General features: G+C 36.4%; 1 protein-coding gene across 1 annotated transcript; it reads right to left on the reverse strand.

Moving 5' to 3' along the window:
* Positions 1 to 11,846: 11,846 nt before the first annotated feature.
* On the reverse strand, positions 11,847 to 13,494 carry LOC107840921 (protein ANTAGONIST OF LIKE HETEROCHROMATIN PROTEIN 1). Its single transcript, XM_016684872.2, has one exon. It carries the CDS (start codon positions 13,273 to 13,275, stop codon positions 12,163 to 12,165), a length of 1,113 nt encoding a protein of 370 aa, XP_016540358.2. The 5' UTR covers positions 13,276 to 13,494; the 3' UTR covers positions 11,847 to 12,162.
* Between the last annotated feature and the right edge of the window lie 35 nt (positions 13,495 to 13,529).

Genomic DNA, 13,529 nt, shown 5'->3' on the forward strand with positions numbered 1-13,529 from the left:
TCTCATGGTATATTGGATTTGCTGCTATTTGCAGAGCAGATTTGCTATTACTGAACACATCTACCGGTAGAACTACTTCATTCCCAATTTCTTTCATCAAGCCTAGGATCCAAACCAACTCTGTTGTGACTGCAGCAAGACTTCTAAACTCTGCTTTTGCTGAACTCTTGGAGACAATAGTTTGCTTCTTTGATTTTCAGGAAACTAGTGATTCTCCAACCTTTACAAAGTAGCCCGTTACACACCTTCTAGTCTGAGGGCATGATGCCCAGTCTGCGTCACAATAGGCACTTACTCTGTCATCTGCATTACTAGACAGTAGCACACCTTGACCTGGTTGGTTTTTAACATACTTCACAACTCTAAGTGCTGCTTCCATGTGAGACTTCTTAGGATCTTGAAGGAACTGGCTTAGAGTTTGAACACAAAAGGCTATATTTGGCCTTGTCATAGTTAAGTACAACAATTAGCCAATCAACTTTTGATAAGCTTTTTGGTTTGCTGGTGGATCATTAGTAGTCTGATTTTGCTTGACATACTCATCAAACTATTTAGATGTCAGCTTGGTGTTGTAGTTCATAGAAGTAGCTGCAGTCTTGGCTGCTGTCAAACCTAGTTCAGATAGTAACTCCAATGCATATTTTCTCTGATGCATCAATATCCCTTTATCAGACCTTCCAAACTGTATTCCAAGGAAATACCTTAGCTCACCTAGATTCTTCATCTTGAAGTTTTGATGCAACATTGTCTTGGTCTCTTCTATTAACTTTAGACTGTTTCCAGTGATTAACATGTCATCAATATACACTAGCACAAGAATGACTCCTTCTGTTGTCTTTCTGATATACAAGGATGGATCATATTTGCTCTGAATAAACTGATACCTTATCAAAACCTCTGATAGCTTGGTGTTCCATTGTCTTGGTGCTTGTTTGAGACTATATAGGGATTTGAGTAGTCTACACACTGTATGCTCCCCCTGACTAGCAAATCCCTGAGGTAGATCCATGTACACATCATCATCTAGATCTCCATTTAGGAATGCATTGTAGACATCCATTTGTTGAACACACCAGTGTTTTTTAGCTGCAGCAGCAAACACAGTTCTCACTGTCTTAATCTCCACAACAGGTGAGAATGTTTCTTTGTAATCAATTCCCTCTCTTTGTCCATATCTCTTTGCTATCAGTCTAGCTTTAAACCTCTCAACTTCTCCTGAATCTTTGTATTTCACTTCATATATCCACCTGCAGCCAATAACTTTCTTTCTTCTAGGCAAGGGAACAATTTCCCAAGTGTGATTGGAATTCGAGGCATCTATTTCAGTCTTCATTGCTTCTACCTGTCTTGGATCTTTGAAGGCCTTAGAGTAACTTGTAGGTTCAGCCATACATGATATTTTCAGCACATAGTTTTTGTAGGACTGGGACAGTTTGTCATAAGATACATGATTAGCAAGAGCGTAAGGTACCTTTATTGTATTTTTGGAAACAAAATCATTCATCCATGCTGGTGATTTTCTTTCTCTAGTGGACTTCCTTTGATCCTGAGAGGCACAAGGTGAACTACAGCTTCTGTTATAGTAGGAACACTCTGCAGTTGCTGGTTTTACTGAATAATTCCTTGACCTCTATTTGATCTCCTTTGATACACCTTGGTTATGGGCTGTCTTGTAGTAGGCACACTTGGTTGCAACTGCTCTTGCTGGTTAACTGAGTTAGGAATCCCTTGAGATGAGACATTTGTAGGAACCTGTAGATCTGTCATATCATCACTTGTTACTGGATATTGATCTTCCAAAGAAAATACATGGTGAGGTGATTGAGGTTGCTTCTTGAGCTCCTTAAAAGGAAATATCTTTTCCCTGAATATCGTATCTCTACACAAAGAAAAAGTGTTAGCAGACATATCATATACTACATATCCCTTCTGAGTGCTAGAATATCCCATCATAACACCTATCTTTTGTCACGCCTCAAATCCTATTGGGGCGGACTGGCACCCATAACCGAGGAGGCCCGGGAGAACCAACTCATAACCTTATACTTCCCATGCATACCTCTATGACAACCCAAAATTCAGACAACTTCATGTCGCATATAAAAGGAAATAATCACCTGTATAAGCTCGATCACACATATATATGTATATACAATACTTGGCCGTTGGAGCCATCACGTCTATTAACAAAACACCACCTTGACTGTACATTAGGTCTACAAAGCCTCTAGATAATACACAGAGTTTAACTAAGGTCGGGACACACCCCGCCATATAACTAACTTCTATACAATACTAAAAGTGACTGGATATGACACGGAAAGCCTCGAAGCAAACTGGAGCTCACCAAAAGCAGCTGGATATCCTGGCTCCTACTTGTACAGTGTATGAGCTGAGGTACCTGTGCCTGCAGTATGAAATGCAGGTCCCCCATGGGGACGTCAGTATGAAATATGTACTGAGTAAATAAAGCTGTAGATAATCACATATGATATAGGAGCTCACTAGAAATGAAAAACAAGTGAATAAATCGTAATAGGAGTGGACCACACTTATTAGAGCTTGTGACAACCTGTACATTGTATTTATTCAATCACTTTACCTTCGTTCTTATCATCTTTGTAATCATTACTGTATTTAGGCTTCCTCTAGTACATATCAATTGGGATCGACCCATGATAGGCTTATGTCCCTGGGATACTACCCATAAACACATAAATAGGGATCGACCCATGATAGGCTTATGCCTCTAGGATACCACCCGATAAGAGAGAACTTCCATCACTTAGTTCAATTAATCTTTGAGATTGTTATTTCGGTCGCCACCGTATTTTTGATACTTTGAAATAATTATACATCAATAAGAGACATATAAATAGACCATCAATGCAATAACAATGAAGTAAGAACTCATTGGCATATCAATGAAGTATTTTGGAGTCATCAATGCCATAACAATGAAGTAGGAACTTATTGGTATATCAATGAAACATTTTGGAGTCATTAATAGCACATGGATCTTGTTTGAGTAACCGGATACCTTCTGACATTCATTAGTGCAATAAACATATAAGATTTGGAAGACAAGTAAGTATTGAAATGTCTTGACATCTTGTAGGGTGGAAACAATTTCATTGGTAACGTAGGACATCATACAAAGCCATTATGGATCACATGTTATTGAATAACTTCGGAAACTTTCTTAATAGAACAATTATTCACTTTCATGCCAAAGATATGGTATAGAGTATGCTTTACATACCTGACTGTCAGCCTTCAATACTAGTCCCAAATGGACTTCCCATCTTTTCGGATTACTTATCTACAATGAACATATATAGCAATCTAGCATTAGCAACCAAACGTCACAATTCAATTATTTGAATTCACCAAACTAGTGGTTAAGTAGTAAGCCTTAATTACACTAGAAAGGGTGTCACTTTAACCCTCTTATACTCCAATTACATTCACATGCCATGCATATTCATACAACATCCTCTAATATCAAGTTTGGATTCATTTATCCTTCCAACCAATCCATTAAACCAAATTGAGCCATAGACATAAATAATCATCAATTCAATAGTATATCATCATATCCACCTTCCATAACTCAATTACCATATCCACCTTCCACAATTCAATACAACCAAACCATGCAAGATAGTCCATAACCCTATTTCCATCACCTTCAATAACGACCAATACATATAATCCTCTATCACACATATACATATGGAAAAGAACAAAGACAAACAATATTCATACCTTAGAATTCACCTCTTGATTATGCAATCCTGTTTGTACAAATAATAGGTGCCGTTCGAAGCTCTCGAGATGACAAACGCAGTTATCGAATTACTTTGGAATTTCTACGGTTGAATCAAAAGTAATTTAAAGGTCAAATTTGGCTAGGGTTTGTTCTTTCTCAATGATTGATGATGAAAATGAGTTTTCAAACTCATATACATGTATATATACACATATTCCCGTCCATAATATAATAGGAAATGACCAAAATGCCTTTAAAATTTAAATAATGTCAAATCTGTCCTTTGGTGGACTGTTTTGATAAGCTAAAGTAGATTGACCATAACTTTTTGCTCCGATATCAGATTTGGGTGAAATTGGTATTGTTGAAAGGATAATTCAAAGGGTTTTCATTTCATATAAAGTAGGTCACCCAGTTCATCCTGTATAAGGAGTTATGGTCATTTTTGAAGTTGACCCAAAAGATCTGTTTTGATAGGCTGAAGTAAAACGAGTATAACTCCTTACTCAGACGTTGGATTTGGATGAAACTAATTGAATTGGAAAGAAGACTCAAAGATCTTTCTTTTCATAGGTAGCAGCTCTCCCAGTTTATTATATTAAGGGAGTTATGATCGTTCACCCAAAAATTCGGCTGGCCTCAGTAGTTTGTGTGTAGGAAATTTTCCCACACATTTACTATTCTCAAATATTTCGGCCACCGTTTTATAGTTTCGAACGTGCTCAATTATATCCGAAACCTATCCGTTTTTGGAAATCTTTATATCGTTGGAAAGCTTATTCAATAACCTTCGCATGGAACCATCGACGGAAAAATTCCGATATAAATAAAATAAAAAAATTAATTCCATATAAATAAGATCAATACACGTACTTGAATACACCAATACACGTACTTGAATACGGGGTGTTACACCTTTGCTCTAGTCATGAGCTTATCACTTTCATTCAGTACTCTAGTATAGCAAAGACACCCCATTACTTTTAGATGATCATAATTTGGTTGTGTGCCATATAGATTTTCATAAGGACTCAAAAAGTGAATGACTGAACTAGGCAGTCTGTTTATGATATATACTGCAGTTAGAACACAATAGCCCCAGAACCTTATTGGAATATCATCTTGAAATCTCACAGCTCTTGTTACCTCAAGTATGTGCCTGTGTTTCCTTTCAGTAACTGTAACGCCCTGAAAAACGAGTCCCGAAGCGACACACGGTGCTTGAGGCTACGAGTAGCCCCAAGCTAACCCTTTGAGCCATTTTTATTCAGTTCAACACAAATCAATGGGGTTTCCATAAATAACCCTCAAATATCAACAGAGTAATCATCATCCAAGAATAAAAGAATTTCAGAAAGATAACAAAATACGACTTATTAGTCAACTCCCAACATCTATACTAGTCTGACAAGCCTCTAAGAAAATCAATAAAACCAGCGAGCCATTGAGACATGCCCCAACTGACTCATACTCAGTTATCAAATGTAAACAATTCCATGAAACCAACATCAGACATCAAGTCCTTGGAACATGAGGACTCACCACAACAGAGGATGTAGAACAGCGTGCCCGAAGAATCACTGTCGAACCTGGAACTGAGCACCGGAACCTACATTCCGAGAAAATGCAGCCCACATCCGAAGATGTGGGTCAGTACCATAGAAAGGAACCGAGTATATGAGGGTGTATGCAGTTGTATAAACATCATCATCATAAATATTTATAAGAAATATGCAGGATGTATGAAAGACTCACATAGCCCGAAGAAAATCATCATAATCATGAGAGGCTAAAATAAGTACAATAACACATGTGGGTCATCATATAATTTGTCAATCACTTTCAGTTCATCAGGAATATCAATTCTCATAATGTAAATATCATTTAAATCTTTCGAAAGAATAACTTTCACAATTCCACTTTCAAATCACTTCACCATTCACCATAGACACAAGGAAACACACACACTGGGAGATCATATAACCGACATAAACCATGTGAGCTACATGGAGTCCAACGTACAACCCATGTTGGGGAGAGTCATCCCATCCTTGCCATCGGAGTAGGACTATCGATATCAAATCCACACAAACTAGTGATCACTATATAAATCAGCCTCAGGCTCACTCCTACGGGGGCACGTAGTTCTAGGGAAGTAATGTCGCTTTATACCTCTCACTCGGTGCTAAAGATTTCTCCTGGACTTAGCTCAGATCATTTCAAAGACAATTCACAATAAAATAATTTCATTAATATATAAATATACATCGGGAGCCATCATGATTTCCATCTATCAAAATCAACCACGTTGTGAATTTCTTTCACACTCGAGTTCAAAATAACTCCATTAAGTCCAAAAGGTCAAATCGTTCAAAATATCTCAAATATTCAACATCAATGTGCTTATAACACACACTTTCTAAAAAAAAACACAATTTCCAATGGGGATTCATGACCCAAATATCAAAATCATGATAAATATCGTTCAAGATTCATGCTTTATATCACTACACATGTAAATTCATCTTTCAAAATCATAAACATCAAGATTTCATAATAATCTCATAAGATATGGGTTCATGTTTCAAATTCATAAAAATCAAATAAAAATCATGCCTTTGTAAAGAAAATTACTTTTGGGTACAAGAACGAAAGAGAGTTCTTGTTGAAAACCCCCACATACCTTGAATGATGAACTTTAGATCGATACTCGTTTTTGAGATGTTAATCGTGCCTTTGAATGATGGTTCTTGGAGTTCTTGAATTAGGAACTTGAAATCTTGAATAAATTTGCAGAATTAATGGTGAACTTTGGAGGTTCTTATAGTTGGATGTAGGAGCTTAGGGTTTTCTTTTTGAGGGAGTTTGATGAAATATAACGTATGATGCTTCTAATAGGCTTTAATATAGGGTTTGGACGGATTTTGGGTGAGGTGAAATGACCAAAACGCCCCTAAAAATAAAAAAAATTCTCGAATCTGTCCTTTGGTGGACTGTTTTAATAGTCTGAAGTAGATCAACCATAACATTTTACTTCGATATTCAAATTGGATGAAACCAATATCATTAGAAAGAGGACTCTCATATCTTTCTGTTGATATATAGTATCTCACCCAGATTATTGTGTATGATGAGTTATGATCGTTTGAAGTTGACCCAAAAATTCACTTTTGATAGGCTGAAGTAGATCGACCATAACTTTTTTCTCCGATAGACAAATTGAATGAAACCAATTTCATTGGAAAGAGGACTCGCAGAGCTTCCGTTGATATATAGTAGATCACACAGATCATTATGCACAAGGAGTTATGATCGTTCAAAGTTGGAGAAAAAATACGTCAGGCCTCAGTACTTTTTCCTGCACGTTTTACTGTTTCTACTATTTACAGTTCGATCAAAATGTTCATAACTCGTCGCTCGGGTGTCCGTTTTGGATGATCCATATATCGTTGGAAAGCTTATTCGATACTCTACGCAATGGTGGTTCATAATCTAAGACATTTCACATGAAAAATTTATAATTCATTCTGGAAGATAGAACCCAACACGTTTACGCACAAAATTTCAACGAAAAATTTCCTGGGGTATTACAGCAACACCATTTTGCTGAGGGGAATATGGAAATGTAGTTTGTTGTACTATGCCATGTTCTTGAAACATTTTCTTACATACTGAGTTGACAAACTCAGTTTCATTGTCAGTCCTTATTACTTTGATAGTCTTTTCAAACTGAGTTTTGACATACACAAGGAAGTGTTGTATTTGAATGCATACATCAGACTTAAGCTTTAACAAAAATATCCAACTAAATCTTGAGAAATCATCAACCACTGTTAGAAAGTATCTGTTAATATTTATAGTTTGTACTTTGTACGGTCCCCACACATCCATGTGCACAAGATCAAAACAACATGTACTTTGACTACTAGTAGGCAGAAAAGGCAATCTAATTTGTTTAGCACTAGGACAGATACTACATTATTTTAGTCTATCTTCTATCACTTGGACCTCCTGAGATATAACTCTCTTTAGCATATTTGTTGATGCATGTCCCAACCTTTGATGCCACAAATCTACCTCAGCCTGAGTTCTTTCCATAGTTGGTTTACTAGTTGCTTTAGTTGCTACTGCAACCTCTTTCCTTGACTGATCTCTAAGCACATATAGTCCTCCATCAAGCTTACCAATCCCCCTCACCTTTCCAGTACAAAAATCCTGGAAAACACAAAAATGAGGAAAGAAATTCATTGAGCAATTACACTCCTTAGTCACTTGTGACACTGATAGAAGACTACATGTAAACTGTGGAATGTGATAGACATCTGTAATGTTATTGCTTTCTGACAAGCAACTAGTTCCCACATGAGTGACCATTGTAGTGTCACCATTTGGTAGATATACCTTCTTTGGTTTGTCCAACTTTGTAACACTCTTGTTAAGTATAGATTTGAGTCCCCAACCATATGGTTAGTAGCACCAGTATTTATGATCCATTTTTGAGAATCAAAAGAGGCTAAATAAGCAGAAATACCTGCACTTGTTACATTTGCACAATCACAAAGTGTGTTGCCAGAGTTGTTTTTGTTGATCATTTGCAAGATTTGCTCATATTGTTCCTTAGTGAATGCAGCCTTTCCCATCTGAATCAGTTGCTCCAGCCGACTCTTAGATACTAGAGCCTACCCTGCATCTTTAGTAGCCCAATTCTGCATAGACTTAGAATGAGAGTATTGACCTACACACTGATCATAACCATTCTGATCCATTGCACACTCATGAAGATCCACAGACACATTGTAAGCTGAGTTGGTTCCTTCATGTTTGAACTTCTTCTTGGCCTTGTAATCTTCAGGATATCCAACCAACTTCCAGCAGTTTTCCTTAGTGTGCCCCTTCAATTTGCAGAAATCACATTACAGATTGAAATTTTTCTTGAATGTCTGGTTGTTGTTTCCACCTGGACCATTTCTTGCATACATGGCTATCTTAAGGTTCTTAGCATTAACTGCAGGATTCATTCCCAAGATTCCAGCCTGACTTACAACATATTTGTGACTTTCATCACTTATGATCATTGCATAAGCTTGGTTCACATTTGGGAGAGGGGTTATAAGCAAGATTTGACTCCTTGCTTGTGTGTAGGTCTCATTCAGACCCATAAAAAACTGAAACAGTTTCAGTTTCTGCAGATGCAATACATATTCTTTTGATTTCTCACATTCACACCCAGGTGCAGGCATAAGAGCCTCAAATTCTTCCCATAAATCCTTTAGTTTTGAGAAATACACAGACACTGAAGTAGTTCCTTAAGACAATGTGGCTATTTCTTTGTGCAGATTAAATGTTCTTGCCCCATCAACTTTGTTAAATCTTTCAGATAGCTCATTCCAAACTACACTAGCCACAAATGCATACATTATTCCACCAAGTAACTCTTTAGAAACTGAATTCATGATCCAAGAAAGTACAATTGCATTGACTCTTTCCCAGTGACTACTCAACTCATTTGAGAACTTATCTTTGGAACATGTTCCATCTACCATGCCCAACTTATTTCTCCCTAATAAAGCTATATGCATGGATCTAAACCAGATTGAGAAGTTCTCAACTCCTGTCAATTGAAAAGAGATGATTTGTATGCCACTTACATCAAAAGGGCTGAGAAAGAGAGGATGATTATAGTCCAATGAATTGGGAGTAACTCTGGATGCTTCAGTAGTATCAACAGCATCATTTGGATTCACCATTGTTGCAGATTCGTAAACCTTGATTCAAGACTTCTTGATCTTGATTCAATACGCTAGAATCGACCTTGCTCTACTAGTTTTCTAGTGAGTAACGGCTTTGATACCATGTAATTATTCTAGATAACAGTAAGCTTCTTGTTTATTCGACAATGGAGGAAGTACAGAGTTTGATAGTGTTTGTAGAAGAGAGGAAGAAAGAGAACTGAGAGAGAAGAGTAACTGCTTGTATTCATTATTCTTCAATGTGTATAGTCATATACATTTATAGGCTAGAGATTAGGCTAACTAACTAACTAACTAGCCGTTAGCACTAGTGTAACTAACTGAAAATAGCTATAACAAAAAAACAACTAGTCTATTATTGCTTCTTCTTGATCCTTCTTCACTCTTTTCTTCATACTTGAACAAACTTCTCCTGGATAATTTCATTCCGAACCCTATCACCCCTAGTAAACCCACACATCCAACGCAACATTTGAAATTTCTATTCGATAGTTTTGATTCCGAAAGCTCGTAAAAGTAGTGCTTCGGCAAAATTCTCTTTGGTTCGGTATTTTTAAGTTTGCGTTTGATATTTGGCAGTATGATGAACTGATAACTATAGTTTATTCAATATCGACTTATATTATATTTTTATAACATAGAAATATAACTTCAACTTTCTTAATCTTCTTTCTTATCCGGGGGGATTGAGTAAATTGGAGAACAAGAAGGAAAAAATTGAATTTGAATTTGATATGAATCTTTCAAATTTGACTTTTCATGAATATGAAACCTCATTCACTTAAATTCTGTGATACAGATATGAGACTTATGTTCCAAATTTTACTGTCCTCATTTGAAAATAAGAAATAATCTAATCTATTTAAGAATGACACAAATATATTTGACCCAAACTATTAACAGCAAATAAATCTGTTTCTATTCATATAGTTCAGGAGAAAATTTAATTATGTTTTTCTTTTTTATTATAAGGAAAATTTTTGTTCTATGTACTTGGACCATCTATGTAATAAGAAATAAGACAGTCAAATGACAGTTGGATCCTTAAAACTAAAATATTTCTTTGACTATCAAAACAGTTAGTATCTTTTTGGATTTATTATTAAATTAAGTAAACTTCAATTAAATTACATCTGTCAATCTAGTCTAAGGTCAACAAATTATTGAGAAAAAAGAGAATACTATTTATTATATCATCATGATGCACCCATTACATATGAAAGAAAATGTAGAGGCTTAATCATGATATTTTATTTATACGCTCGAACTAAATCAATAAGTTATAATAGACGAGTTCATTATCCTTAACGTTCTTAATTTGCTTCTTGGTACATGGGAGGAGCGAACTTTGTTTCAATTGAATATCTTAACTCCAATTAGACATGTTCGTTTCAAATTATGAAAAAATGTTTGTGCTTATTTTCATTCATTTATTATATACTTTTAGTTTTACATATCAACCTCAATTAGAAAATACAAAGAGTTTCTCATCACTTTGCGTCTTGAGTCTGTTTATCTTTGTTATTGTGTGTTTACTTGTTTATAGTTTGAATTTCTTTAATGAAAATTCTGATACGGTTACTATTCGCAAGTAATTACCTAATAATTGCGTGGAGTCAGAGAGTGTTTTCAGCTATGTTGCTCGAACTCTTCAAACATGCCAACGGGTGCGTGTCGGATCCTCCAAAAATAATATATTTTTGAAGGATCCGACACGAGTGTGACAACTTTTTGGAGAGTTGTTAAACAAACTTGAAGCAAGTCAACCTCATGTGCTCCCCCTTGTCCCCACCCCCACCCCCACCCCACCCCACCCATCCCATGGGACCTGGGCTATTTAATGAAGTCAAATGAAAATGCATGTAACTTACAAGATCAATTCAAAAGTTAGTTGGGTTCAATATCTAGTGACATATCCAAACTTTTGTACAAGTGATGTCACAATTGGACTTGTACATGAGTTTGATTTAAGAGTATGGTGAATAGCTCGACGAGTGCGTGTCGGATTCTGTAAAAGTATTACGTTTTTGCAAGATTCGATATGAATGTGACAATATTTTAGAAACGTTTGAGTGATATACAACATATTCAGTGTGATCCCACACATAAAATCTGGAGAGGACAGTTTCCGATAGATCCTCTGATCAAATAAAGAAGAAAAGAACAAAGGTTGTTACAAATAGTATAGTAATCACAAAGGAAATAAATTAATGTGGAAATAATGCTAAAAACAAAGGATAAAAGGACAATGGTTGTTACAAATAGTAAAATAATCGATGCTAAATAAACAACAAGCACTAAGAAAATTAAAAAAAAATAACATAGCATGAAAATAATTCCAATTGTTTTCTTCAAAATTTCTATGATAAAGAAATAAATCTATATATATATATATAAACCTCTTCTATGAAGATTAATTAATAATAAGTTATTCTTATAACATGACTTCAATAAGCCATGGAAAGAACTTGCTTTCAACCTCTAAAATAGTAAACAAAATCTTGAATAATTTCGATTTTCATCATGGGAATTCCTCGTACTCTGCACTTCAGTTCACCCGTCCTTTTCCTCGAACCCCGCGCATAACAGGAGGTTCAGTTCACCTGTCCTTTTCCTCGGACTCCGCTCATAACAGGAGCTTCAGTACAACGCGCTGCTAGAATGACTATGGTGTAAGAGCTCATGAGCAATTTGATCTCTAACCTTCAAAGCATTGATTGATTTCACAACATTTTGTGGAACAACTTGATCATCAAACAAATCAAACCTTAATTCTTGATTAAACTCTTCATTTCTCATTTCACAAATGTTGTGTAAAACACAACAAGCTCCCAAAACAACAGGCAGATCTTGAAGTTTCACTTCTGTTCTTTTCTGTAAACAACTCCATCTACCTTTCATTCTCATAAATGCTTCTTTAGCAACTTTCGAGATGTGATCAACTTTCTCATTATAACAATGTTGTGTCCATGTTAGATTCTGGTGCGTAAATGGAACCAACATCCAATCTGTTAATGTATAGCCTGAACTACCAACAACATAAATGTCATTCAAATTTCCTCTGTTTGCTCTTTCGTATAGGGCTGATTTCTCCAACACTTGATCATCCGTCATCGAACCAGGCCAACCGATGCAAACATCAGTGAAAACCCCTCGCGAATCAACCACCCCTTGTACTGTAACCGAATAGGATGTCTTCTGATTCCTCTCTGTATGCCATTTGTTGAAATAACTCGTGACACTTTCCTTTGGCGCGATGATTGGTACGTGTGTGGTATACATTGATCCACCTACATTTCCTATCCCAGACAGCTCTTCAAATTCGCGTTTAATCTGCTCCATCTTTGTCTCATCAGGCCATTGTACGAACTTAGCCATTAACACACCTCTTATAGCTGTGCACACCTCGAGCACGAGCTTATGACAAGTGGATATACCAAGCCCAAATCGCTTGGAAACCTCGCGGAGTGGTGCTCCTGTAGCCAATCTCCATATACATACGGCTACCCTCTGGCGAACAGGTATCGCCAGACGTAGCATTGTGTCCTTTTTCGTTACGACCGGTTCCAGTTCGGAACAGATATAGTCGAATGTAGCTCTACTCATTCGGAAAGCCTTGTTGAATTCCTCCTCGGGGAAATCAGGTCGACTGCATTGCTCCCACCATGCATTCGACCTGTTCTTCACCCATAACCTTCGCGGTAAAGGCTCAGAAGAAGAAGAAGAAGCAACCTCATGATGACCACGTTTCATGTCTGAGTTGTGATCAATGTTGGCTAGTTTTTTTTACTTTGGGACGTGGATTGATGAGCATGAAGAAGGCGATGAGGATGAGGAGGAAATGACAAGGGAAAAAGTTTGCATTAATAAGTAAAGAAGACACAGATTTTTTCAGGTGTGAAAGTATTTGAAGTTTGAATGGAAAAGGGGAAAAAAACAATGTGAACACACAAGGAGTAATCAAAGTGATGAGATTTTTTGAATATATATATATATATATATATTCA

The sequence above is a fragment of the Capsicum annuum genome, chromosome 9, assembly GCF_002878395.1.
Source record: "Capsicum annuum cultivar UCD-10X-F1 chromosome 9, UCD10Xv1.1, whole genome shotgun sequence".
Classification (NCBI taxonomy): Eukaryota; Viridiplantae; Streptophyta; class Magnoliopsida; order Solanales; family Solanaceae; genus Capsicum; species Capsicum annuum.

Excerpts from the sequence above, each read along its gene's own strand:
- LOC107840921 (XM_016684872.2), bottom strand. The coding sequence starts at position 13,275 with ATGAAACGTGGTCATCATGAGGTTGCTTCTTCTTCTTCTTCTGAGCCT.